The sequence below is a fragment of the Mauremys reevesii genome, linkage group 5 (assembly GCF_016161935.1).
Source record: "Mauremys reevesii isolate NIE-2019 linkage group 5, ASM1616193v1, whole genome shotgun sequence".
Lineage (NCBI taxonomy): Eukaryota > Metazoa > Chordata > Testudines > Geoemydidae > Mauremys > Mauremys reevesii.
The window spans coordinates 104,350,320-104,373,878 of record NC_052627.1 but is presented as its reverse complement, the minus strand read 5'-3'; the positions used below and the strand labels follow the sequence as shown (position 1 = coordinate 104,373,878).

Sequence of the window (23,559 nt, the reverse complement as noted above, 5' to 3'; positions counted from 1 at the left end):
CGGCTTCATCACCACTTGAATGGCTCTTTAACAGTTTCAATGTTGTGCTAATAGGTCTGGCAGGCTGGAAGGCTTTTTCACTTTTAAGTACTAGATCCGCTCCGGAGAAAGACTCCCCAGGCTGCAGCAGCCACCTGTGGTGGGAACCTGCGGGAAGGGTCAGAACAGGGATAGGAACAGGCGGGAGGGTGGACACTAAGACCCAGGGGTGCCCCAAATTTTCAGGTGCCCTATGCAGCCGCATATGCGGTGTATGCCTAAGGGCGGCCCTTCCATCTTGGTTCAGCAGAAATACCAGTTCACACTCTTTCTCCTTGGAAATTGGATCCCCAGGCTAACACCAGTGTTGCCCCTTTTTGAGCCAAGTGACTAGTCAAATTTTGGGGCCCTGGGGATTTTCCAGTTGGAAGTAGAAATTGATGGAGTCCGATAGTACATTACTTGTAAATAAACAAGATTGGGTAAAAGAGACTAAGTCCTGTTTCTCCAAGCACAGGAGGAACCAAGAACAAAAGGAGCAGTTTTTTAGATTACAGCCCCAAGCCTCTTTAGCCAACAGATCCAAAAGCTCTCTCTCTAGTTTTACCCAGGGTCACACCGTGCTCACAGGCTACTGCTTGGCTTTCTTGCTTTTTGCCTTTGTCTCTCTTTGTTTTTGTGTGGTCTCAGTTTCAGTATGTTCTACCTTCCCTCACTCTCTATACTTCCCCAGTCACAATACCCAGTGGAACCCCTTGCCCCCATGGTGTTCGTTTCTGGGCAGACTCTGTTAGATCATGTTTTAGGTGGGACTCCTCAACTGTCTCTTACAAACTCTTAAATTACGGGCGTGTTCACATACCAGCTTGAACAAGGTTTTAATTCTAATCATAACAAGCTTTTATGCAGCTCATAACAGTATAGCTTGTATTGGCCTAAGTTTCACAAGTAAAGCTAAAATATGGTTTCACAAATAAAATGCATTAATTCAATAAGGTTAAAAAAGAACAGAGTTCAAGGATGAGTTGTTTTCTCTCTGTTGTTTTTAGAGGTAATCCTTTCTCTTGTCGTACTCCGAAGAGTGTTTTCATCAGACTCTAACATTAATCAATGTATTTTTTTAGTGTCAGATCATGGCTCCTTGGCCTGAGTTGGAAAACTCTCAACCCAATAACTATACTGAAGACTCCTCCAAGCAAGACAAAGCCATGTCTGAAAAAGGTGGACGAAAAACAAAAGGTAAATATCTGCTCCCATATAATTTACACGGCTATAAAAACCTTACAGTTGTGCTACGGGGAAAGATGGCAAGTAATCAATTTGGTTGATTTGTGTTTTTTTTCAACAGACAATGTGGGTTCACTTCGAAGTAAAGGTGGACTTCAGCCTGCACATTCCAACATTGCCTTGATAGATGAGCCAGGGCAAGAAGAAGACCCTTGGAGTATGCCAGCGCTTCAGGACACTGGGGTCAAGTGGGGAGGTACAACCTGTCAATACGCAACTTATTTACATGTCTTTATTTCTTCTCATCTTCTGTGCTCTTTATCTTAGCCATTTCTTCTCAAATGTTAGTTTCTGGAGAAATGAGTTTAAAATCCTCCTCTTAGGCACACAGGTTTTAAAATGTTGGTGTTAACCACTCTGCTTCAGTTTCCCCATTGGTAAAATGGGGCTATAATATTTCCTCAGATCCTGTGGGTGATGAGATTGTAATACCATTTACCCACCATTTTAAAGCACTGTGAGAGCTGTGGATGAAAGCTGTCAAGCAGTATGTTAATATCAGCCTTTCATTAACCCCACTATATGTGGTAAAAACCTAAAAGTGAACAGTAAAAAAAAAAAGGATGAATTTCAAACTTCACTGAATCTTTAAAGTATATGAAAAGCTTTTATGTGCAGTGATGCTGTAGTTAAAATTTTATTAACAAGAGCATTCCTTTGGGTTTATCATCCACAGAGCTCACAACGGTATCCTTGACTCCACGGACTATGGATGGGAGACTAGCTAGAAGTGCTAAACAGTTCAAAAAGAAGTGCCAAATACATAAATATTTGATACATAAAAACTTATCTTATGTTTTGCAGACCTGGATAACAAAGGAAAAATCATCAGTGTACTCACAGCGATAGCAAAGTTTATTGCCTTGCTTGGACTACTCTACTTCTTTGTGTGTTCCTTGGATATACTGAGCTCTGCCTTCCAGTTGGTAGGAGGTATGAAAACTCTTATGAAGTATCAGGTTAGGCTTTGAGTGGGCTGTTGAATCTAATTCAATTCAAAATAAAGTAACTAATCAAAGAATATCAACCTTGAGAACTCATTTCATTTAAATATACAGAGGGAGGCCTCTGTGATTGAATATTGATCTCCCTTTGTTTGCAAGATGCCTTTGTTTCCAAAATTCCAGAGTGGTGTCGACATTAGAGATTAGTGATCCCAGTTTATTTTGGAAGTCCCTTTTATTTTAGTGACTGTTAAATACACAGGTGTAGTTATGTTATCTTCAATATGTGAAAACCTTTTTATTGTGGAGAGACATAAAACTGAATGCTTATTGAAAGCTCTCATGATCCCAGGTTTCCTGTGCCCCAGGCTCAGGTAACTGCTGCCACCACCACAGGGTCATGCTGAAAGTAAGCCAAAATATAGAGGGATTTGGACCTATCAGTATTCTACCCATATCTGTGCCTCAGACAGCTGCTTCTTTTGAAGATCCCCCTAAGACTAACTACATCTTTGTACGATGATCATGATGGTCCCTTCTGACCTTAGAGTTTATAAAGCTATTAATCTTTTTTTTCCCTCAGGGGTTTCTCTCCCAAACCTCAATCCCTTTCCCAATTTTGATGGCCTTCCCTCAGACAAAGTAGGCTAAATTCAGTTCTCTCTGGGGCCCATCACTGTTGCTGCTTTTACAGTCAACCAAAGGAAAGAGAAAAATGTAAGGTGTTCCCTGATCCCTCAGAAGGCTAGAAACTATGTTCAGGATCTGAACTTGGATCCCTGGGTTATATCACTTTAGACTGACAGACATGGCCACGTGCATATTGTTTTTATGATCTTTCACAAAATGCTGTCCTATTTACTATCGACTATACAAGGCACTTTCTCACTAAAATAATTCCTTTACATAGGTAAAGCAGCAGGGGACATTTTTCGAGATGGTTCTGTGCTGTCAAATCCTGTTGCTGGTTTGGTGATTGGAGTTTTGGTGACAGTCATGGTGCAGAGCTCTAGCACTTCCTCATCCATTATAGTCAGCATGGTATCTTCTACATGTAAGTCTGCTTACAATAAGCTAGTGCAGATCACCCTCAGACCCTTTACATTCACCACCTTTTACCTCCAGGTATAGAAACATTGGAAATGAGGAAAGGGACTGCAGGAAAACAACCTCACAGTTATTTCATCCTGGTACAAAATAAGAAATGGACAGCAATTAAAAATGGACACATAGCATAGAAAACCAGCCCTCCCCCCCCCGACCCCCAACTGTGTAAAATTTGTTTGGTTCACTGACACTAGATTTATTAACTTCAGCAGCACTTGCATACTTCGTCCTACCAACAAAGTTACTGTAACTGGTTTTCTTCTGAGGTTTAGTTCTGTGAGAGTTGCATGCGGGATAATGCTTAAGATAAGACAGAAATTCTACAACTTTCACATCTTGTGGCAGTGGCAGAAAACCAGTATGCTGCAGATGCAGAGCATGACCTTCGAATAATCAGATTAATCATGTAGCATGTTCTCAAGGTGCTTTAATAAAATAACTTGTTTAGATTATAGTGCTTGATTACAGTTACTTAACAGGACAAATCCTGATCCCATAGAAGTCAATGGCAGAGCTCCCATTGATTTCCATAGGATGAATGTAAAATGTGTTCTGAAGAATTGATTTTCTCCTAATGCTCCTTTTTTACTTTATAGTGCTGAGTGTAAAGGCTGCTATTCCTATCATAATGGGGGCAAATATTGGTACCTCAGTCACAAACACAATTGTGGCGCTCATGCAAGCTGGAGACAGGAATGAATTTAGAAGGTATTGTGCTTTAATCTTAGCCCTTCAGAGCCTATTTTCACCTCCTCTAGCAGGCTTTCTTTTGTGTTCTTATCACCACAGCAGCCACTTTACAGTTTCATTGTCCAAAGGGATGTTTTATAATTTGGAAAGGTGAAAGTACATTTCTAAAGCTACATTTAATGAGTTATTGTGCAGTTTCAGTTATATTCTTGGATATAAACTAATTAAAATAAGTCAACATTTAGTCCACAATCTTGAAAAAATATGTAATCCTGTCTCACTTAAATCAAGGGGAATTTTGTGATAGACCTCAATAGGCTCTGTCCTGCTTAGTCATCATACATAATTACATGGCAATTCTGTAGCTTTCTGCTTCATAAAGCAGTCAGCTTTGGTAGTACAGTAAGTACCATGTTGCCTTTGTTCATGAGCTATGTGCCACTATAAAGTACAGTACAACCTAGACTTAAGGTAGTATAATTGAAAATACATCTGAAAAGAGGCATAGTGGTTCCATTGAAAAGTTCCACAGTTCTAAGAGATTCTACTCTTGCTTAATAGAATCCTCCTTTTTAAAGCTCAGGAATGTCACAGGAGCTAGTAGAATCTTTCTAGCCAGTGGAATTTGAAGAGTGCCTGCTTTTCTACCCTCATTTCACCATATCTCTATAACAGGCAAAGAAAAACTTTGTCTGCACAGGAGAGGTTAATGTTACACTAGATAAAATGTTTTCTACCTGTTGTTTACTCTCCTTATGGTTTTTTTCAACATCTGTCAATTCCACAGTAGGTAAGATATGGTAAAATGAGGAAAGTGAAACATTCTAACCACTGACTGTATCCATTACCAGTTTATGGATTACTATCTTGACACTACAAAGGTATGCTGCTAGCTTACTGATAGAGAACAGTAAAAATGGGATGGGAGTGAGACTTTGGCACCTTGTCATTCAGTACAAATAATAACGAATATGTGCATGTAACCAGATGCGTGAAATACATTTACCCAAAACATATTTATATGTGTTGTCCCTCTGAATCTTACCAGTCTTTGTCAACGACATACACATCACCTACCAAATAGTTTGTTAGAGCTAAATAATGTATAAAAGGGAGAAACTTTAGTTACTAAAGTAAAATGAAAAAGTTGCTTCATAATATAATTATTAATAACCATATCTATCTGTTAATAACCTGTACTGTTCACATCGCTCTTGTGGTGGATGAAATGGATGAAATATTCATATTTCAAAGAAAGAATAAAAAAATGACAAGTGCCTGCTAGCAGTCAAAATAATACTCACTGTGAGGCTGCATCATCATTTCCATTGTCCAATTATAATGTTCCAACTTCCACTAATATTCTACCCTCAAGCAATATTGCAAACCTAAGGTATCAAACAGATTAACATTTAGAAAACATGTTTCCTTGGCTTATAGCATTAGGTTTTTAGTTTTAGGAACTACATTTTAAAACATATATAGACAAATTGGAGAGAATTAAAGGAGATTAATAAATGTTTAAAGACTTGGAAAAGAAGACCTATGGGGAAAAAACTGTGAATGTTCAGTCTGCAGAAAAGAAAGCTGGAAGGGAGATCTACAGTAATTGTTTGCAAATATGTACAGGATTGCTATAAAGAGGATAGGGATACATAATTCACACTACTCGGTAAGGATGGGAAAAAAGGTTTTAGCTACAGCAGGAAAAAGTCAGGCTAAGTATTAGGGGAAAACAGTATAACTACAGTCGAGTGATGGAACGAGCTAATGGAGATTATGCAGTGACTTTCACTGGAAATAGTTAAGGCAAGATATGACACCCCTCTTTCAGGGAGAATTGCTTCATTTGTCTGTTCTCCGTTGATGTTTTAATCCCTCAGGGTCCGTTTTGTCAATTGCATGTAAGATTCTGTGCACTGTAAGACAGGATGGCAGATTGTGGCCCCAAAAATGAAATCATTCCTGCCTCAGTGCAGGCTCCTTTCCAACCCATATGATTACATCCTTTATCTACTTTATACATGTGTTATTCAAACAGCAAATCATCTTTTTTAAATTTCTTTTTGCAGGGCCTTTGCTGGAGCTACAGTCCATGATTTCTTTAACTGGCTCTCAGTGTTTGTGTTGTTGCCCCTTGAAGTAGTGTCTGGTTATCTTTATCGCCTTACTAATGTTATAGTTGATTCCTTTAATCTTGAGAGTGGCGAAGATGCCCCTGAGCTGCTAAAAGTCATCACAGATCCTTTTACAAAGCTTATCATCCAGGTAAGCTCTCACTTTAATGAGGTTTCTTGCTTGATTCATCTTCAGTTAATCAAACTGCTCTGAGGCTGCCAGGCTGCATGATAGTATTACTGTACTCATGACAGAAAAGCTCATTTTTTATTTTATTTTATGTTTTTGTTTCACATTTCCTGAAATCTTATGTATTAGATGCATGTTTCAACTATTTCAAAAAAAATTGTCAATTTAATGCTGACACCCAAGGCAGGCACTCGTGGGAAGGTTGGTTGGGAGTTAGGCAATTGATGAAAAATAGAGTGAACAGGGAAATTGATACATGGAGAAGTTGAGTTTATATAAAATCAACCATGTGTGTTTGTTTAAATGAGGGATGGCTGATGGCTGATTTGGTTTAGTACATGGGGCAAAGGATGCATGTTTCATGTTTTTATAGATATATAAAAATGAGAAAAGAAGATTATTTTTCCAGGAGATAAACCCCTGTTTGTATTTCTTGTTGGGCAGGAGATCAGGCCACTTCCAAGGTCATGTTTGCTTTACTCATGTTAGCAGACCTATTGATTTCAGTGGGACTACTTGGAGGAGTTAGATGAGCAGGCTTGGCTCTAATTTTACAGATCCAAACTACAGACTGGAATTACAGTGTTCTATTTGTTTCTTCTCTTTTAGCTTGATAAATCAGTAATAAATGCAATTGCTACAAATGAGGAAGGAGCAAAAAACAAATCCCTGATAAAGACTTGGTGCAAAACTAAAACAAATGTGGTAAGTATTGTGTTAAAACAGCTTTTGTGCTCTTAAGGAAAGATATTGCCGCTTAACTATCACTCCTTCAAATAGAAGGAAATAGTTTGACAGTATTATAAATCCATCCACAGCACAAAAAAGATATTTTTCTATTACTACTAATGTTATTTACAGTAGTTGGGCAAGGTATTCTAATATATGCAGTTTGTGAGATTATTTTGAGATTAGTTTTATTTGTTGCATAAAATAAGTGAACAAAGTGTAACACTCTTGTACCTCTACTGAAGTCTAAGGAGTTGTACTAAGTATGAATTTGGCCTAATGTGTCTGACACTGAACGATGCTGTACACCTTTTGATTTGTCATTGTGATTGTCTTGAATCAAAAAGAAAAAGAAAACCCTCCTAAATCCACTATTATTTTAAATTTCTGGTGCTGCTGTAGACTTCCTGTATGTAGAAAATATCTGCAACACAGCAATGATAATAATACTACCTTCCCCCCACCCTTTTTTTGTCTTGTCCATTTATATTGTAAGCTCTTCAGGGCATGGTCTGTCTCTTACTAGGTGTTTGCACAATGCCAAGCACCGTGGGTCCCTATGACTGGGGACTTTTGGTGCTACTACTGTAAAAATAATTAACAAAAAGAGGTGAAAGTCATCTGCAATGAAGCATGAATTTCAGCAGAACAGAATAGTGCCCCTGACATTAAACACTGAGGTGAAGATATAAATAGCAAAGCTAAATATTCAAGCAGGAGCCCACTGCAGTATGGCAGCATTCCAGTGAGTTGATCTGACAAACCAATACAGAACTAGTTTAGGCTGATGTGCATTAGTGCAGTCTTTTGCCTATTTTAGTATTCTTGGAAAACTGCTTTGTGACCAACCTGACGTGGAGCTTAACCTGAATTCATAACTCAGGCAAAACTCCCAATTAAAGGAATTTCTTTCAGACGTTAACATCAATATCCATTTTGCTAGACTAAAGACTACAGGATTTGGATCTTGTTCAGTGCTTCATTTAAATAAAACCTGGTTTGTTAAAGATCCCTTGGTGCTCTTAATGAGAACGTTATCACTTCTCATATGTATTACAGTAATGCCCAAAGTCTCCAAGCCAGCGGCCCCAAATGCATAAGAAGACACAATTCCAGCTCTGAAGAATTTAAAATCTAGTGCTGGAATTTTCAGATGAGCCTAATGGAGTTAGGCACTCACTTCCCATTAATATTCAATGAGATTTGGCCACCCAACTGTCAAACACGTCTTTGAAAATTCCCACCAAGAAGATAAGTGATTACATGGAGCATGTGGGAAGAGGGATATAATGAAATACATACAGTTTGATGTGCATGGATACATCTGTTGTTCTAGAACTGCAACGCAAGGAAACAGTTAAATTTAAAAACAAACTAAACAAACCGTCTCAGCAGAGAGGCCAAATATTGAATAGCTATTCGGACAGATTTGGTAACTCCAGATCAGGGTTGAGGTATATTGGCAGGGCAGTGTGGGAAGCTTGTACTGCCCCATCCCATATAGTAACTTTTCTGTTGACAAATACAAAATGTCACTCAGCAGGACTATCAATCTACCATCTTTCGCCAGTACAAAATGCACTAAAAATAGTTCTTCAGATAGGAGTCGTGTTAGATTCTCTATAATCCCTTCTGCACAGCAATGACCCCGTAAAAACCAATAGATCATGTTTCCCCTTTGATTTTTGCACTCAAATCCCATTTATTGAATAGAATACAGCCCAATATCAGTTTATAATGGGCTAGATTCCGTCACCCTTACTTCCTTTGAGAACTACTGTACTAGATTTCAGTGAGACTACTTTCAGAGGAAGGTACTGCTCAGCATGAGTAAGAGGAGCAGGTTCTGGTCCATTAAAAAGGTGGCCATGCACACCTCTTTAAACATATATTCTAAAGGCTAGATTCTGATTACTCCTTGAATAATCTCATTGAAACCAGTGGGACGGGTTGGGGAATAAGGTACTTCTCAATGAAAGCATATTAGAATCAGGTCCTACAACAACAGCATATTGCTTGGCTCTAATACTAAATGGTTGGTTTTGCTTCTGCCAGTGGCTATTTCAGAAGCTCTGCTGAGAGTGGTAAGGTTGTAATAATACAGTAAGTAACATTTGGCAATAAATGGGCAGTAATTGCTGCTGAATTTGCAGGAGATTCATTAAACATTGTAAGGTTTCATGCTTTACTTACAATAACCCCTGGTTTCAGAGACTACTATGAATCCTAGACAATAAGTTCTCTTGTGTTTATTAAATTGCAAGCTTAGTTCGGTGTCTCTGATGAATAAAAATTCATATGAAGGAAAGGAAAGGAGAAGAGATGTGTAGAACCCCTACTGTGTTGTCATTCAAAAATATTGTTAAATTGGTACATTTAAACACACAATGTTAGAAAATTGTTTTAATAAACCCCTTACAAGCATATGTACAGACAATTTGTCACTGGCTGTAATGGAAACAAAGTGAGAGATAACAGAAAAGGAAAAACTTGTCTGTGGACTGGTGACAGTCACAATGTCAAGTATCAGAGGGGTAGCCGTGTTAGTCTGGATCTGTAAAAGCAGCAGTCGCAATGTCAGTGGCTCAGAGCGTCGGAGTTCAAAGTCTAACTGGCTGGTAACCACTTTCTTGGGCTGTAGAGTTTAGCAAACAATCCATTCCATGGTTTCTTAATCTGGCTAGGATTTGCAGACCTTGTATTATATAACACTGTTTCTCTGTGAACTGAAGAGTCAGGGTCTGTGTGTGCCTGACACCCTGAATGAAGAATCCTGTTTGCATCCACTAGAGCTGAGTCTGATCTACTCGAGGCTACTGCTTTGAAATAGCAGAACATGACTGCCTTGGCAAACCACAGCCAGCATGGCAAGAGTCTGAATTGGTCACTTCTCTCCTCATGAGCGAGGTTGTGGTTGGTGAACAAGTGTGGGGTCCAGTACAGGTCCCCACTAATAGTAATTAGCTCTTCTATAGCACTTTTCATCAGTAGATCTCAAAGTGCTTTATAAAGGACATCAGTAGCATTATCCCCATTCTACAGATGGGGAAGCTGAGTCATAGAGAGTGATGTGACTTGCCCGAGGTCACCCAACAAGAAGAGCTGGCAGTAGAACCAGGTGTCCTGAGTCCTAGTCGAGTTCTCTATCCAATAGGCAGCACTGCCTCCACTACTTTCAATTAAGGACCCTCGTGGAGATAAGATTCTTTGATTCAAGGAAGCAGTGAGATGGATAGGGATTGTCAAGGAATTCCACAGCCTCCCCACCCCACCGTATTACGTTAATTAACTTGAATGAAGTCTCAGCCTTTTTTCAAAATACAAGCAAGTCTGCCTCTTCATTGGTGGGATGCCATTAGTTATAGACTGAGCTTAGCCCTGTTCACCATTCTTCATTTATTATAGGAATGCTTTGTTGCAGTTCTTGAAAACCCAGGCATGTTAGTTTTTAATGCAAAGGATGTAGTTGATTAAATTGTCTGTTTTGCATGGCAATATCTAGACAATGCAGAATGTCACCATTCCGGCCTCAGAAAACTGCACATCCCCTCACCTTTGCTGGACTGATGGAAACTTGACGTGGACCATCAAAAATGTGTCTCTCACGGAAAATATTCAAAAATGTAAGTAGAAATGCCACTTATTTGTAAGTTCTGGGTTTTAGAAACACTTATTTTGTGTAAAGTGAACAACAGATCATTAGAAAGGGATACAAGCAAAATGAAGTTTGACAGCTGCATACATTCAGACCAGCTCCTCTGGAGTTATTGACCAATCTCCTTTTGGTAACATTGCATCATTCAGACCCCACATAGATCTCTTGCTAGGAGCCCTAAAATCAGCACAGGTTTTCCATGTCATGTCACACCTTACAAGTCCAGTGACAGGTTCCTAGGGTTACTTTACAAGAGTGATTTCTTGGATATTTTGATTGATCATCTTCATTGGCATGTGAGTACCATTTGGCAGAGAAGGGGTGACACACTCATCTTGCCATGAAGAACACACTAAGATTTGCTCCTGCCTTTGCATATCGCTGCCTTGCGCAAAGTTGCATGGAGATACACTACCCATACATGGGCATGTTTCTGTCTCTGTCTGCCCCTTTGTGTGGGGATGCTAGATATCTTATAGCCATGTCCATAGGAGAGCCACCCCCCCCCCCCAAAACACCCATACTGGGCAGACAATGAGGTAAGGATTTTTTGCTACCTTTGACATTGATGCCACTGTGCCTATTTATGGAAGAAAAGCAGTATGGCCTAGTGACAGAAATAAAATTCTGGCTAGTCTGACTTTGACTTTCTTTTTCCTTTTTAGGCCAGCATATCTTTGTAGGAACAAGTCTTGCTGATCTTGCTGTCGGTCTCATCCTGCTTGCAGGGTCTTTAATAATTTTGTGCACCTGTTTGGTGCTGATAGTTAAGTTACTGAATTCTGTGCTTAAAGGACAAGTGGCCTCAGTTATCAAGAAGACGCTCAATACCGGTAACTATGTGTTATTTCTATGTAACTATGAATAACAGTGGCAATAAACACGTTTACTGACACTTTGCACTGGCTGATCCAAAGCGATGGCACGAGTAAAGCAATATGAAGCTGAAATTCTAGAATAATGTTTCATCTTGTCAGTGTGTTTCTTTCATTTCTTTTTATAAATCAGTGAGTGAATGTTTCACTTGTGAAGTGTGGCTGATTAAGCTGTAGGAACCAAAGTCCAGACTCTGTTTTTGATGAACTGTATAATCATTAGCTGTAAGAATCCTAGGGGTTACTAGATATAAATCCTTAGTAAACACCACTGAAGTGCTGACGACTTCCTCTGGCACGGGGCCTTCACTTCATGTTACTGCTAGAGCTAGTTGAAAAAGGGGACAATTCCCTTTCCCTCTCCTGACTGAGCAGCCAGCTTCAATCTCTATGACCACCTGTCTCATTAAAAAGCCACTTTGTGCTAGGTCAGGGGTCGGCAACCTTTCAGAAGTGCATGCATCCGACGAAGTGGGTATTCACCCACGAAAGCTCATGCTTCAAAATTTCTGTTAGTCTATAAGGTGCCACAGGACTCTTTGCTGCTTTTATAGATCCAGACTAACATGGCTACCCCTCTGATACTTTCAGAAGTGCTGTGCCAAGTCTTTATTTATTCACTCTAATTTAAGGTTTTGTGTGCCAGTAATACATTTTAACATTTTTAAAAGGTCCCTTTCTCTAAGTCTATAATATATAACTAAACTATTGTTGTATGCAAAGTAAATAAGGTTTTTAAAATGTTTAAGAAGCTTCATTTAAAATTAAATTAAAATGCAGAGCCCCCGGGACCGGTGGCCAGGACCCGGGCAGTGTGAGTGCCACTGAAAATCAGTTTGCGTGTCGCCTTTGGCACGCATGCCATAGGTTGCCTACCCCTGTGCTAGGTCATTCGCCCAGGTGCAGCTTTTGCCACCATCCCCTTTTGCTTCCTAGATTGAGGAGAGCGGTGGGCCTCACTAGCAGTGGGAGGCAGCCCTGACAGAGGTCTGACTGAGGAAGAAGAGATGGTGCTCTGCATGGGGAGAAGGTTAAACAGACAGGACTTGCTGCTGGCCCTTCCTTCCTCTGGGGTACAGGGCAGCAGCGACTCAGGAAAAAAATTAGTCAGTTCCCATGTTTACATCTAATTTGGAACTGGTCAGTTTCTTGGGTTTCTTATTTCACTTCTTCCCAACTGATTAAGTCCTGATTTCGTAGCTGACTGGCAAAGCTGCAGGCTTCAGGGAAACATGGTGCATTATCTCTGTAATTGGGGACTTTAGGTCTATATTTTCAAAAGTTATTAGTGATTTTTAGGTGCCCAGCTTGAGACACATTAAAGAGACCCAATTTTTCACAGGATGGGCTCTCAGTGCTTTTTGAAAAACAGGCTCACTGAAGGCATCTGAAGCTGCCAAAATTGAGGCAACTGAAATTTGGAAACCGTGGGCCTTGTTATTTCAGTTTATAACTTGAAAGGCACCTATACGTTGTTGTGTTGATCTCCGTGTAAATGCTTTTATTATTATTTGCACTGTGGTAGCACCTAGGAGCCCTACTCAAAGACCAGGGCCTTGCTGTCCTAGGTGCTGTACTAACATAGAACAAAAAATGGTCATTGCCCCAAGTAGCTTTAACATCTAATAAATAAGAAATAATAATAATATTTTCACAGCTGTATTACATAGAGCATAAAATATTTTGTGACTCTAAAAATTGTGCCTTCCCTTTTTAATTTTTCAGATTTCCCATATCCTTTTTCTTGGGTAACCGGATACCTGGCGATGCTTGTTGGAGCTGGTATGACATTCATTGTTCAAAGCAGTTCTGTTTTCACATCTGCTATTACGCCACTCGTTGGTAAGTTCTTTGGTATTTCATTTCTAAAGCCTCGCATTTTATATTTTTCAGTCCAAAATATTCAGTCCTATTTTCTTCTTCTAGGTATTGGTGTTATAAGCATTGAGCGTGCTTACCCACTTACGTTAGGCTCTAACATTGGTACGACCACGACTGCTATACTTGCGGCTTTAGCAAGTCCAGGCAGTACATTAAGATATTCATTACAGGTCAGTATAAATCATGCTTATTATTACTTACAGATTGAAGTCGGTGAGAATTTTGCCAGAGTAAGGAGGATTAAGGCATAAGGAGGATTTAGCTCTAATCATGCTGGTATACAAATATCCCACACTAGTACCAGACTATTGCCTTTCAAACCTGAGCTCTTCAGGTTATTAAGGGCCATGCATCAGTCTCAAATATTGAGACCAGCGCAAAAAGATACATTATATGTTCACAGAATTGATAATGGCTTTCCTGAGATTGGCTTGATTCTGTTATAGATTTTCAGAAATGACAGTCTGAAGTTAGGTTCCGAAGTCAAAATGTAGACATCTACACTGATGGCCTGTTTTCAAAAATGCTAAACACCAAGTAGCTCCCATTGACTTAATTACTGGCTCAGCCCTTGTGAAAAGCACACCGTTGATTTTAGGAGCCTAGGTTTGGGAACCTATTTTTTAAAAAGGTAAATGATTTTCCAGGTATATGGTGATGTCTGAATTTACCTTTCTACATCAAGTATCAATGCATTTCAATAACTCTAATAAACTGAACTGGTCATTGACATACTTGAAAAACAGGGAAATAACAACAGTAGTCGTTTTATTGCCTCCACCCAAGATAAAGCAGCTGCAATCTCAAGCTGGGCTAAGTCCAGTTAAGTTGATCTCATGTTAAATAATCATTTTATGACATCCTTTAAAAAACAAAACCATATGTTTGAATTAGGGCTGTCAAGCGATTAAAAAAATAATCGCAATTAATCGCACTGGTAAACAACAATAGAATAACATTTCTTTAAATAGTTTTGGATGTTTTCTATATTTTCAAATATATCTATTTCAATTACAACACAGAATACAAAGTGTAAAGTGCTCACTTTATATTTATTATTGATTACAAGTTTTTGCTCTGTAAAAAAACAAAAGAAATAGTATTTTTCAATTCACCTAATACAAGTACTGTAATGCAATCTCTTTACATGAAAGCTGAACTTACAAATATAGAATTATGTAAAAAAAACTGCATTCAAAAATAAAACAATGTAAAATTTTAGAGCCTGCAAATCCACCCAGTCCTATTCTTGTTCAGCCAATCACTCAGACAAACAAGTTTGTTTACATTTGCAGAAGATAATGCTGCCCCCTTCTTGTTTACAATGTTTACAATGTCACTTGAAAGTGAGAACAAGAGTTCTCATGGCACTGTTGTAGATATGATATTTACATGCCAGATATGCTAAACATTCGTTGGCCCCTTCATGTTTTGGCCAGAAGATCATGTAGGTTATGTCACTCTTAAACCTCTACAGCAGCTGTGCTGCTGTAGCACTGCAGCATAGATACTTGCAGCTGCAATAGAAGGGTTTCTCCCATTGCTGAGGGGTGTTAGTTAGGTTAACAGAAGAATTATTCTGTCAGCCTAACACTGTCAACAGGGGGCGGTTAGGCTGACTTACTTGTGGATTTTTCACACTCCTGAGTGACACAACTGGGTTGACTTAACTTGTTAGTGTAGACCTGGCCCTCGGGTGACTTCCTGTATATCACAGACCACTAACATCATCCAACACTCCCACACTAAACCCAACAATCAAAATTAGATGAAAGTTCTGTAGCCCACAAGAGACTAAATTATTATGTGGCACAGGCAGAGAAGGGTGGAGACTGAGGTGTACCAATGCCGGAAGCCCTCGCCATGGCAGGGAATTGATTGAGCAAGACATATCTAGATGATCCCATCATGTTAACTGCACCCCACAATGCAAAGGAAGGTGAAACCCCCACAAAGTCACCCTCTGACCTTGGGGAAAATTCCTTCCCAACCCCACATATTGCAATCAGCTAGAGCCTGAGCATGTGAGCAAGCACCTGAGTGAGAGAATGCTCAGTGCCACCTTAAAGCACCATCTGTCCTGTGTCCCATCTCTGACGCTTCAGAGGAAGAAGAAAAAAACCTCAGAATACGTTGGGGTCACCCCTTCACGTGACTGACGGAAGACATAAACTGGAAGGGACCCCCCAGGGCTGTTGAGCCTTGCCCCCCACCATCACGAGCAATCCCATCATACAATCCTACTCAGAAATTTATCCATCTCTCAAAACTAATTAACTGTTTTGACCCATAACTCCTATTGTGAGGCTGTTCCAGAATCTCACCTCTTTGATGGTTAGAAACCTTCTTTAAATTTCCAGCCTTAATTTGTTTGTGGCCAGCTTATACCCATATGTTCTTGTCCCAGCCTTGTCCTTTAAATTTAATAGTTTTTCATGCTCCCTGGTGTTTACCCCCTCTCAGACTTCATTTTGCTAGGCCAATCAAGCCAAGCACTTCCATTCTCCTCTCATAAAATAGGTCCTCCATATCCCAATCATCCTAGTAGCTCTTCTTTGCACCTGTTCCAGTTTGAATTATTTTTTCTTGAACATGGTTTTACATGAGTTTTACACAGTATTCCAGATGAGGTTTCACCTGTACTTTGTACAATGACATTAATACTTCTCTATCTCTACTGGAAATGTCTTGCATAATACAGCCTGGCATCGCACCTGCCTTTTGTGCAGCCTCATCATGGTGGTGGCTCATAATTATCCTGTGATCAACAATACACTTAGTCTCTGTTGCGTCTAACTGATAAGCTCTGAATTTATAACAGAAATTCTTATTATTGAATCCTACCTTGCACTTTGTACTATTGAATTCCATCCCATTTCTATCACTCCAGTCTTCCAGGTCTTCCTGTATAATATTCAGATCCTCCTCTGTATTGCCAATACCTCCCACCTTTGTTTCAACAGCAAATTTTATTAGCACATTCCTACTTTTTGTGCCAAAGTCATTAATAAAAATATTAAATAATATTGGCCCCAACACCAGTCCTTGAGGAACTCCACTAGTAATCTCTCTGCAGTCTGATATTTCTCCTTTCAGCACAACCCATTGCCTTCTCCCTTTTAGCCAGTTCCTTGTACTAATCCTCATTGTCTCTAACTTAACTAACAATTTTCCATGTGGTACCATGTCAGATGCTTTACTGATGTCTAAGTGTATTAAATCTGCTGCATGTCCCTTATCTAAAAAATCAGTTCTCTTCTCAAAGAAATAAATCAGGTTAGTCTGGCAAACTTTATTTTTGGTAAAGCCATGTTGTGTTACATCCCTTTTCCATTTACCTCCATGAATTTAAGTATCCTTTCCTTCGTAATTTGTTCTAAAGCCTTGCATACCATTTAGGTCAGACTAATAGCTCTGTAATTGCCCGGATCAGTTATTTTCCCTTTCTTAAATATCGGAACAATGCTAGTTATTCTCCAGTCATATGGTACTACTGCCAAATATACAGATTTATTAAAAATATTTGCTACTGGACTAGCAATTTCATGTGCCAGTTCTTTCAGTATTCTGGGATAGAAATTATCTGATCTCCCTAATTTTAGATCATTAAACTCTAAGTTTTTCTTTCAAATACAATGTGACAGTCTCCATTCCATGTGCTCATTTGGAATGGAGACTGTCACATTGTAGGTTTTTCCTAAAGTTTTTCCTAATGTCCAACCTAAACCGCCCTTGCGGCAATTTAAGCCCATTGCTTCTTGTCCTATCCTCAGAGGTTAAGAAGAACAGTTTTTCTCCCTCCTTCTTGTAACAACCTTTTATGTACTTGAAAACTGTCATCATGTCCCCTCTCAGTCTTCTCATCTCCAGACTAAACAAACCCAATTTTTTCAATCTTCTCTCATAGGTCATGTTTTCTAGATCTTTAATCATGTTTGTTACTCTTCTCTGGATTTTCTCCAGTTTGTCCACCTCTTTCCTGAAATGTGGCACCCGGAACTGGACACAATACTCCAGCTGAGTCCTAATCAGCGCAGAGTAGAGTGGAAGAATTACTTCTCGTGTCTTGTATCAGAGGGGCAGCCATGTTAGTCTGGATCTGTAAAAGCAGCAAAGGGTCCTGTGGCACCTTATAGACTAACAGACGTTTTGGAGCATGAGCTTTCGTGGGTGAATACCCACTTCATCGGATGCACGTAGTCATGCTTACAATACTCCTGCTAATATAATGCAGAATGTTGTTTGCTTTTTTTGTAACAGTCTTACACTCTTGACTCATATTTAGTTTGCGGTCCACTATGACCCCCAGATCCCTTTCCGCAGTACTCCTTCCTAGGCAGTCATTTCCCATTTTGTATGTGTGATCGTTCCTTCCTAAGTGGAGTACTTTGCATTTGTCCTTATTGACTTATTAGACTGCCGGAATCTAAAGGCAGCATCTTATTTCCTTGTAAGCAACACATTTTTTACATTAAAAAAATTAGGGTTGTGTGCCTTTCTCATTGATTTGTACTTGTATCTTTTTCAGTTGATGAACAGAAATTGCTTGTTGTTTGAGTTGGCTGGCTTTGTCAGCACAGGGGTGAAGGGCTGCATGGTAGAACTACTCAGCAGAGCTGTGTGGAGGATGGGAGTACTGTTTTGTGAAGGATGTCGAGATATTGAGCTTTGACTTTGTTCCAAATCAGCGCAAACACCCAACATTTCCAAATTGTCCACAATGGGAAATTCAAAATAACATTTTGGGTCATTTGAAAAATGTTTCCTTTTGATTTCAACTTTTTACATGTCTTTATTTAAGTAAAAAAAATTAGATATGAAAAGTACTTTCAGTGCAAAAAATCAAAATGTTTTGTTCCAAAAATGTCTAAATGGGACATTTGTTGAAACCTTTCCCCCCACCCCCAATGATATTATGGCAAAATGTACCCAGTTTCATTAAGCATTTTGATGCTGACGGAACCACATATTCCAACAGAATCAGGTTCTCACCGAGCTTCTCTGGCCAGCTCTGTGTATCATTGTGCATGTGGATGTGCTGTCCACTGTACACTTTTAATGACCTTTTAATACTCTTCTTGTAGGCTCCTTGATTTCACTGGGAATTTTGCTAGTGTGAGAGTAAGGAATCAGACCCTTAGGCCAAGTCAGATGTAACTTAGTTGTCTTATGTTGATGACTCATCAAAAACACACAGAAGTCTGGATCTTTCCCAAACATTACCCTGATTGTTGATCATTATTAATTATGTAGTACCCAAAGTGTGCATAGTGCTTCCCAGAACAAAGAGAAGACCGTATAACCTAAAACTAATCATAACTCTTAAGTGTGATAATAGAGTAAAAGGGGAGTGAGGGAAGACAATACAGACTCTGAGGAAGATCATAGGTTTGTTGATATTTGGGTCACAGTATTTAAAGGCACTTTAACTAACTGTTCAAAATGTGCTTGCTTTCAGATTGCTTTGTGTCACTTTTTTTTCAATATTTCCGGGATTATTCTGTGGTACCCAATACCTTTCACCCGGTTACCAATCCGCCTCGCAAAGAGCTTGGGGAACGTAACAGCCAAGTACAGATGGTTTGCTGTTTTTTATCTGATCCTCTGCTTCTTCCTGATCCCGTTGGCTGTGTTTGGTTTGTCGGTAGCTGGCTGGCAGGTCCTTCTGGGCATTTGTGGTCCCATCCTACTTGCTTTCATTATGGTGATTGTGATTAATATTCTGCAGTCCAAGCGGCCAAATATCCTGCCTACAAAGCTCCAAAACTGGGATTTCCTTCCCAGGTGGATGCACTCCTTGAAGCCATGGGATAATGTGATAACTTCTGCACTTTCCTTCTGTGGGAGATACTGCTTCTGCAACAAGTGCTGCAAATGCTGCAAAGGCAACACGGAAGATGAGCTGGCCAAAGACAAGCAGGAAAAGGCTATGGCAGTTTATGATAACTCGGTTGAATTGGCTGATGAAGAAAATTGTGTTACAAAGACACAACCAGCAGCTGGTGTTGAGAAAACCTACTCAGACAACACAGCCTTTTAGGAGGGGATCAATCTGTAATAGCAAAGATACAGTATAAGACAATCAATCTCTTGAAAATCAGCTTGGGCAGTATACTGAGGAATGAATGAAAACTCTGTTAGGTTCTTGTATCCAGTGGAATACTATTCATCAAGGAATGCAGTAGAACAAATTCTACAGGGTTCCCAGAAAGTCTAAGATCAGGTAAAAAGCCAAGGATGGATTTTTATCTGGAGGATCTACTATATGATATGTTAATTCAAGGCCAGTAGTACCAAACAAATAAACGTTGATATGCAGTCCCATTAACAGAATGGCTCCAGTGAATTGAGACATATGAACTTAAAAAAACACGCTGTAATGTGCAGAACATTCTCTCTGAATTACAGGGATATTAAACTACACTCACCTGATGATACCACAAAGTTTTTCGAAGAGGCAAAAAATCAGAAGAATGAAAATATTTTCATATATTCATTTCCTGTAATGTTAGAGAGCTTAGATGCTGTATTTTGTGACTTCTAACTAAAGGCTAACATGTAACTATTTTAAATTGCTGGTGCACTTGTCATTTGAAAGTATAAATCAGTTAAGGATTGGGTGCCTACTGAAGGGCTTGCTGGAAACTCTTTACTAAACCACAAAACAGCCTTTTAAAATAGCAGTAAAGGTTGGATTTAGAGCAATAAAAGCAAGGACATTTGGAATTCAGCATTATGCTGACTGTAGGGCTTATGCTAAGATCACACATTCTTAAAGAAAGCTGTTAACACCAACTGTAGAGAACATGTGTGTTAACTGTAACCATTTATGGCATGGCCTGTGTCAGTCTTAGTTGGAATCAGCATAGTGCCTGGCATGAATTTGTACTGTCATTATTATGCATGTGCATATTAGGAATCCAAATCTCTAATAAACATCCACAGATAAAGTAATCGGACATCACATGGTGGGAAGTCCCTTGTCCTCGCTCTCTGTGGGTATTAATGTTTTAGTAAATGCCTGTGCAGATTAGTCCACATCATGGACTGACAACAAACTGCAACATTTCAGAATGAGCCATTTCTGAGTACTGCAAAGCCTTCAAAAATCAGTACACTTTTGTTGGCTTTATATGATTTAAAAATGACCAAATCATGGGAGATATAGTGGGTGAGGGTTGGAATGTATGAAGGTTGACAGTTGTGAGGGGTGGAAAAACTACAGCCCTGGTTCTATGCTAATTTTTAGTTTATATAGCTGAGTTATAAATGAGAATTACAATGGAAATGCTGACAAGACCCTTCACTGTAGCATAGCTACTCAGTGCTGCTAAAATAGATTTACTTCTGAACAAGTTTGCTATTTTCTTAATGTTATGTAATTTAGTAGGCAGAACTCAGTTATAATGTAAATATGTACATTTTGAGGGTGAAAATAAGTTCTTCACATTTTTAAATTGACATGCTTATAAGTTGTGTAAAGTCTGCCTTTTCATACTATATTAAATTGTATTCAGACTGAGCTTTGGATTTTTTCTGCTCCTGTGAGCCAATGACAAGATGCTAAGCATGGTTGTGATTTGTATCTATTAGCCCAGATAGGATTTTCAAAAGGACTCACTGTTGGCCTAACTCTGCTCCCCTGGATCTCAATAGAGAACTCAGAGTTAGGACCAGCCATCCCTTTCAGCCTATTCCTTTTTCTGTTTTCTTGATGTTAATGTTTGTTGAACTTTGTTGTCTTTGAACAGCTCTTCTCATACGAACAAGATCTCTAGTCTGCCCCTCACATTTCTAATGTGCTCTCACATGTCTTTATAGATTTATGTGCATTTCCTACTCTCAGCTTTTTGATCATTAGAATATCTAGATGTTCTTGTGAAATTCTGTAAGATTTTTCATTGACTGACTTTAAAATAGAAGACGTTTCCTGCTTCTCCTTATTCAGTTAACAGAGTGACTCTTTGTTTTACTGTTTTAAATAAAAGCTTAAACAAGCTCTCTATCAAAACACCAGGGATAGTTAGGAAAAGCAGTTGCTACAAAGGAACTGGAGGAATTATGTTTTGACATATCAGTGCTCTAGGCTTCTTTGTTGTAACTATTCTCCTGTCCTACATTCAGTTCTTGTTTAGCCTTCTTCATTCTTTATATACATTGTGTCATGTGCCTTTATTTTCAGGCAGAACTCATGCATTTCAGTGGAGACATTTACCTAAAATTGATAGCACATGTCCCAGCATATTCCTTCCCAGACTCTAATAATTGCTATTTACACTTAATTTATAATTGTTCTAGTGTACAGCATTTTCATAAGTTATATCGTAAATTTCTTTATGTGATTGAGTTGTTTACATTACATATTTGAAAACTATGCAATGTTTATAATGTAAAAAGGACATACTGTATATTTTGTAACATAACTTTTAAAAATTGTATTTGTAACTATGTATACTTCATACTATGGAGGCATGTTAGTGGCTCCATTGTTTAAGTTACATTGTGATTTGCTGCTAATGCAGGAGGTGAGTCCTTAAAATAAAGATTACAATGTAGCTAAATATATTCCTATTATGTCTATAATGCACAAGGATGTTGAATTCTATTTTTCTAACCAGTTGTGAATTTTCTGTGAAGAGTAACTGTTGAGGCACAAGGTTTCTAAAAATTATTTTTTTAAATTCAAAGAAATTATACAACCTTTTGGGCTTTGTAACCTGGCATGAATGTTCATCTTGCTCTAGTAGAGTGCAGTGCATTGAATAAAAAAATAAAGAGATGTTTAAAATATATACCTTTACTTATATGCAGTGATTACCAAAGGAAAAATAGTTCTGAGTCAAAGAGCTCTACTTTGAAACAGCAAACGGTAAAGGATATGGGGTTGTGCATCAGCGTAGGTAGAACAAAGGACATCTTAGGAGGAATGTGCACCAACATAGATTTTCATAGCAGTAAACATGCGGCGTAGGAAGCGTGCTGGAAGGGACCATGAGAGATCATCTGGTTCAGCACTCCGTGCTGAGGCAGGACCAAGTTAAGTCTAGAACATCCCCGACAGGTGTTTGTGCAACATGTTCTTAAAAACCTCCACTGCTGGGGATTCCACAACCTCCCTTGGAAGCCTATTCCAGAGCTTAACTACCCTCTATAGTTTCTACTTTCTATTGTTAGACAGTTTCACCTAATAGCTAACCTAAATCTCACTTGCTACAGATTGAGCGTAGCACTTCTTGTTCTGCTTTCAGTGGACCTGGAGAACAATCGATCACCATCTCCTTTATAACAGGCCTCAACGTATTAGCATACTGCTATCCAGTACCTGCCTCAGTCTTCTGTTCTCAAGACTAAATAGACCCAGTTCTTTTTAACTTTCCCCCACAGGTCAGGTTTTCTAAACCTTTTATTGTTTTTGTTGCTCTCCTCTGGACTCTCTCCAATTTGTCCACTTCTTTCTTAAAGTGCAGTGCCCAGAATTGGACACGTACTCCAACTGAGGCCTCTCCAGTGCCAAGTAGAGCAGGACAATTACCTCCTCTGTCTTACATAAGACACTCCTGTTAATACATCCCAGAACTATATTAGCCTTTTGGGGGGGTGGGGGAGGGGCAACTGCAACACATTGTTGACTCATATTCAATTTATGATCCTACTATGGTAGGCCCCTGATCCTTTTTCAGCGGTACTATTACCTAGCCAGTTATTCCCTGTTTTGTAGTTGTGCACTTGATTTTTCCTTCCTAAGTAAAGTACTTTGCACTTGTCTTTTGTGGGAGTGGACATTTTATGGCAAGTTTCTATGGGATGGAGTGAGCGGGGAACAGGGCCTATGAAGGGGTGGGGTAGAGGTGGGGCTTGGGGAAGAGAAGAGGTAAGGTGAGGCAAGTGTGTTCGGTTTTGTGCGATGTTAGAAAGTTGGCAACCCTAAGCCTTTCTGTTTGTTCAAGGTATCCCTGACCATTGGATGAGGTGGTAGCTGGAGTGACCTTTGGTGGTAACTCCTCATCCTGTCCTCCTTGAGGCTATAGGCATAGCTCTGGGGTGGGAAAAGGGACCTGGGCCCTCCCTTTGCAGCAGGTCCATGCCCTGGGCCCTGCAAGTGAAA

General features: G+C 39.3%; 1 protein-coding gene across 1 annotated transcript; it reads left to right on the top strand.

Moving 5' to 3' along the window:
• The first annotated feature begins 1,112 nt into the window (after positions 1–1,112).
• SLC34A2 (solute carrier family 34 member 2) lies at positions 1,113–21,961 on the top strand. Its single transcript, XM_039541323.1, has 12 exons — positions 1,113–1,218; positions 1,328–1,462; positions 2,071–2,199; positions 3,121–3,264; positions 3,914–4,025; positions 6,080–6,275; positions 6,924–7,019; positions 10,546–10,666; positions 11,364–11,531; positions 13,299–13,415; positions 13,500–13,624; positions 18,913–21,961. Exons 1-12 carry the CDS (start codon positions 1,113–1,115, stop codon positions 19,492–19,494), a joined length of 2,031 nt encoding a protein of 676 aa, XP_039397257.1. The 3' UTR covers positions 19,495–21,961.
• The last annotated feature ends 1,598 nt before the right edge of the window (positions 21,962–23,559 follow it).

Excerpts from the sequence above, each read along its gene's own strand:
- SLC34A2 (XM_039541323.1), top strand. The coding sequence starts at position 1,113 with ATGGCTCCTTGGCCTGAGTTGGAAAACTCTCAACCCAATAACTATACT. Across the intron at positions 11,532-13,298 it reads CAAGAAGACGCTCAATACCG|ATTTCCCATATCCTTTTTCT; the intron begins GTAACTATGTGT and ends TTAATTTTTCAG. Across the intron at positions 13,625-18,912 it reads CATTAAGATATTCATTACAG|ATTGCTTTGTGTCACTTTTT; the intron begins GTCAGTATAAAT and ends GCTTGCTTTCAG.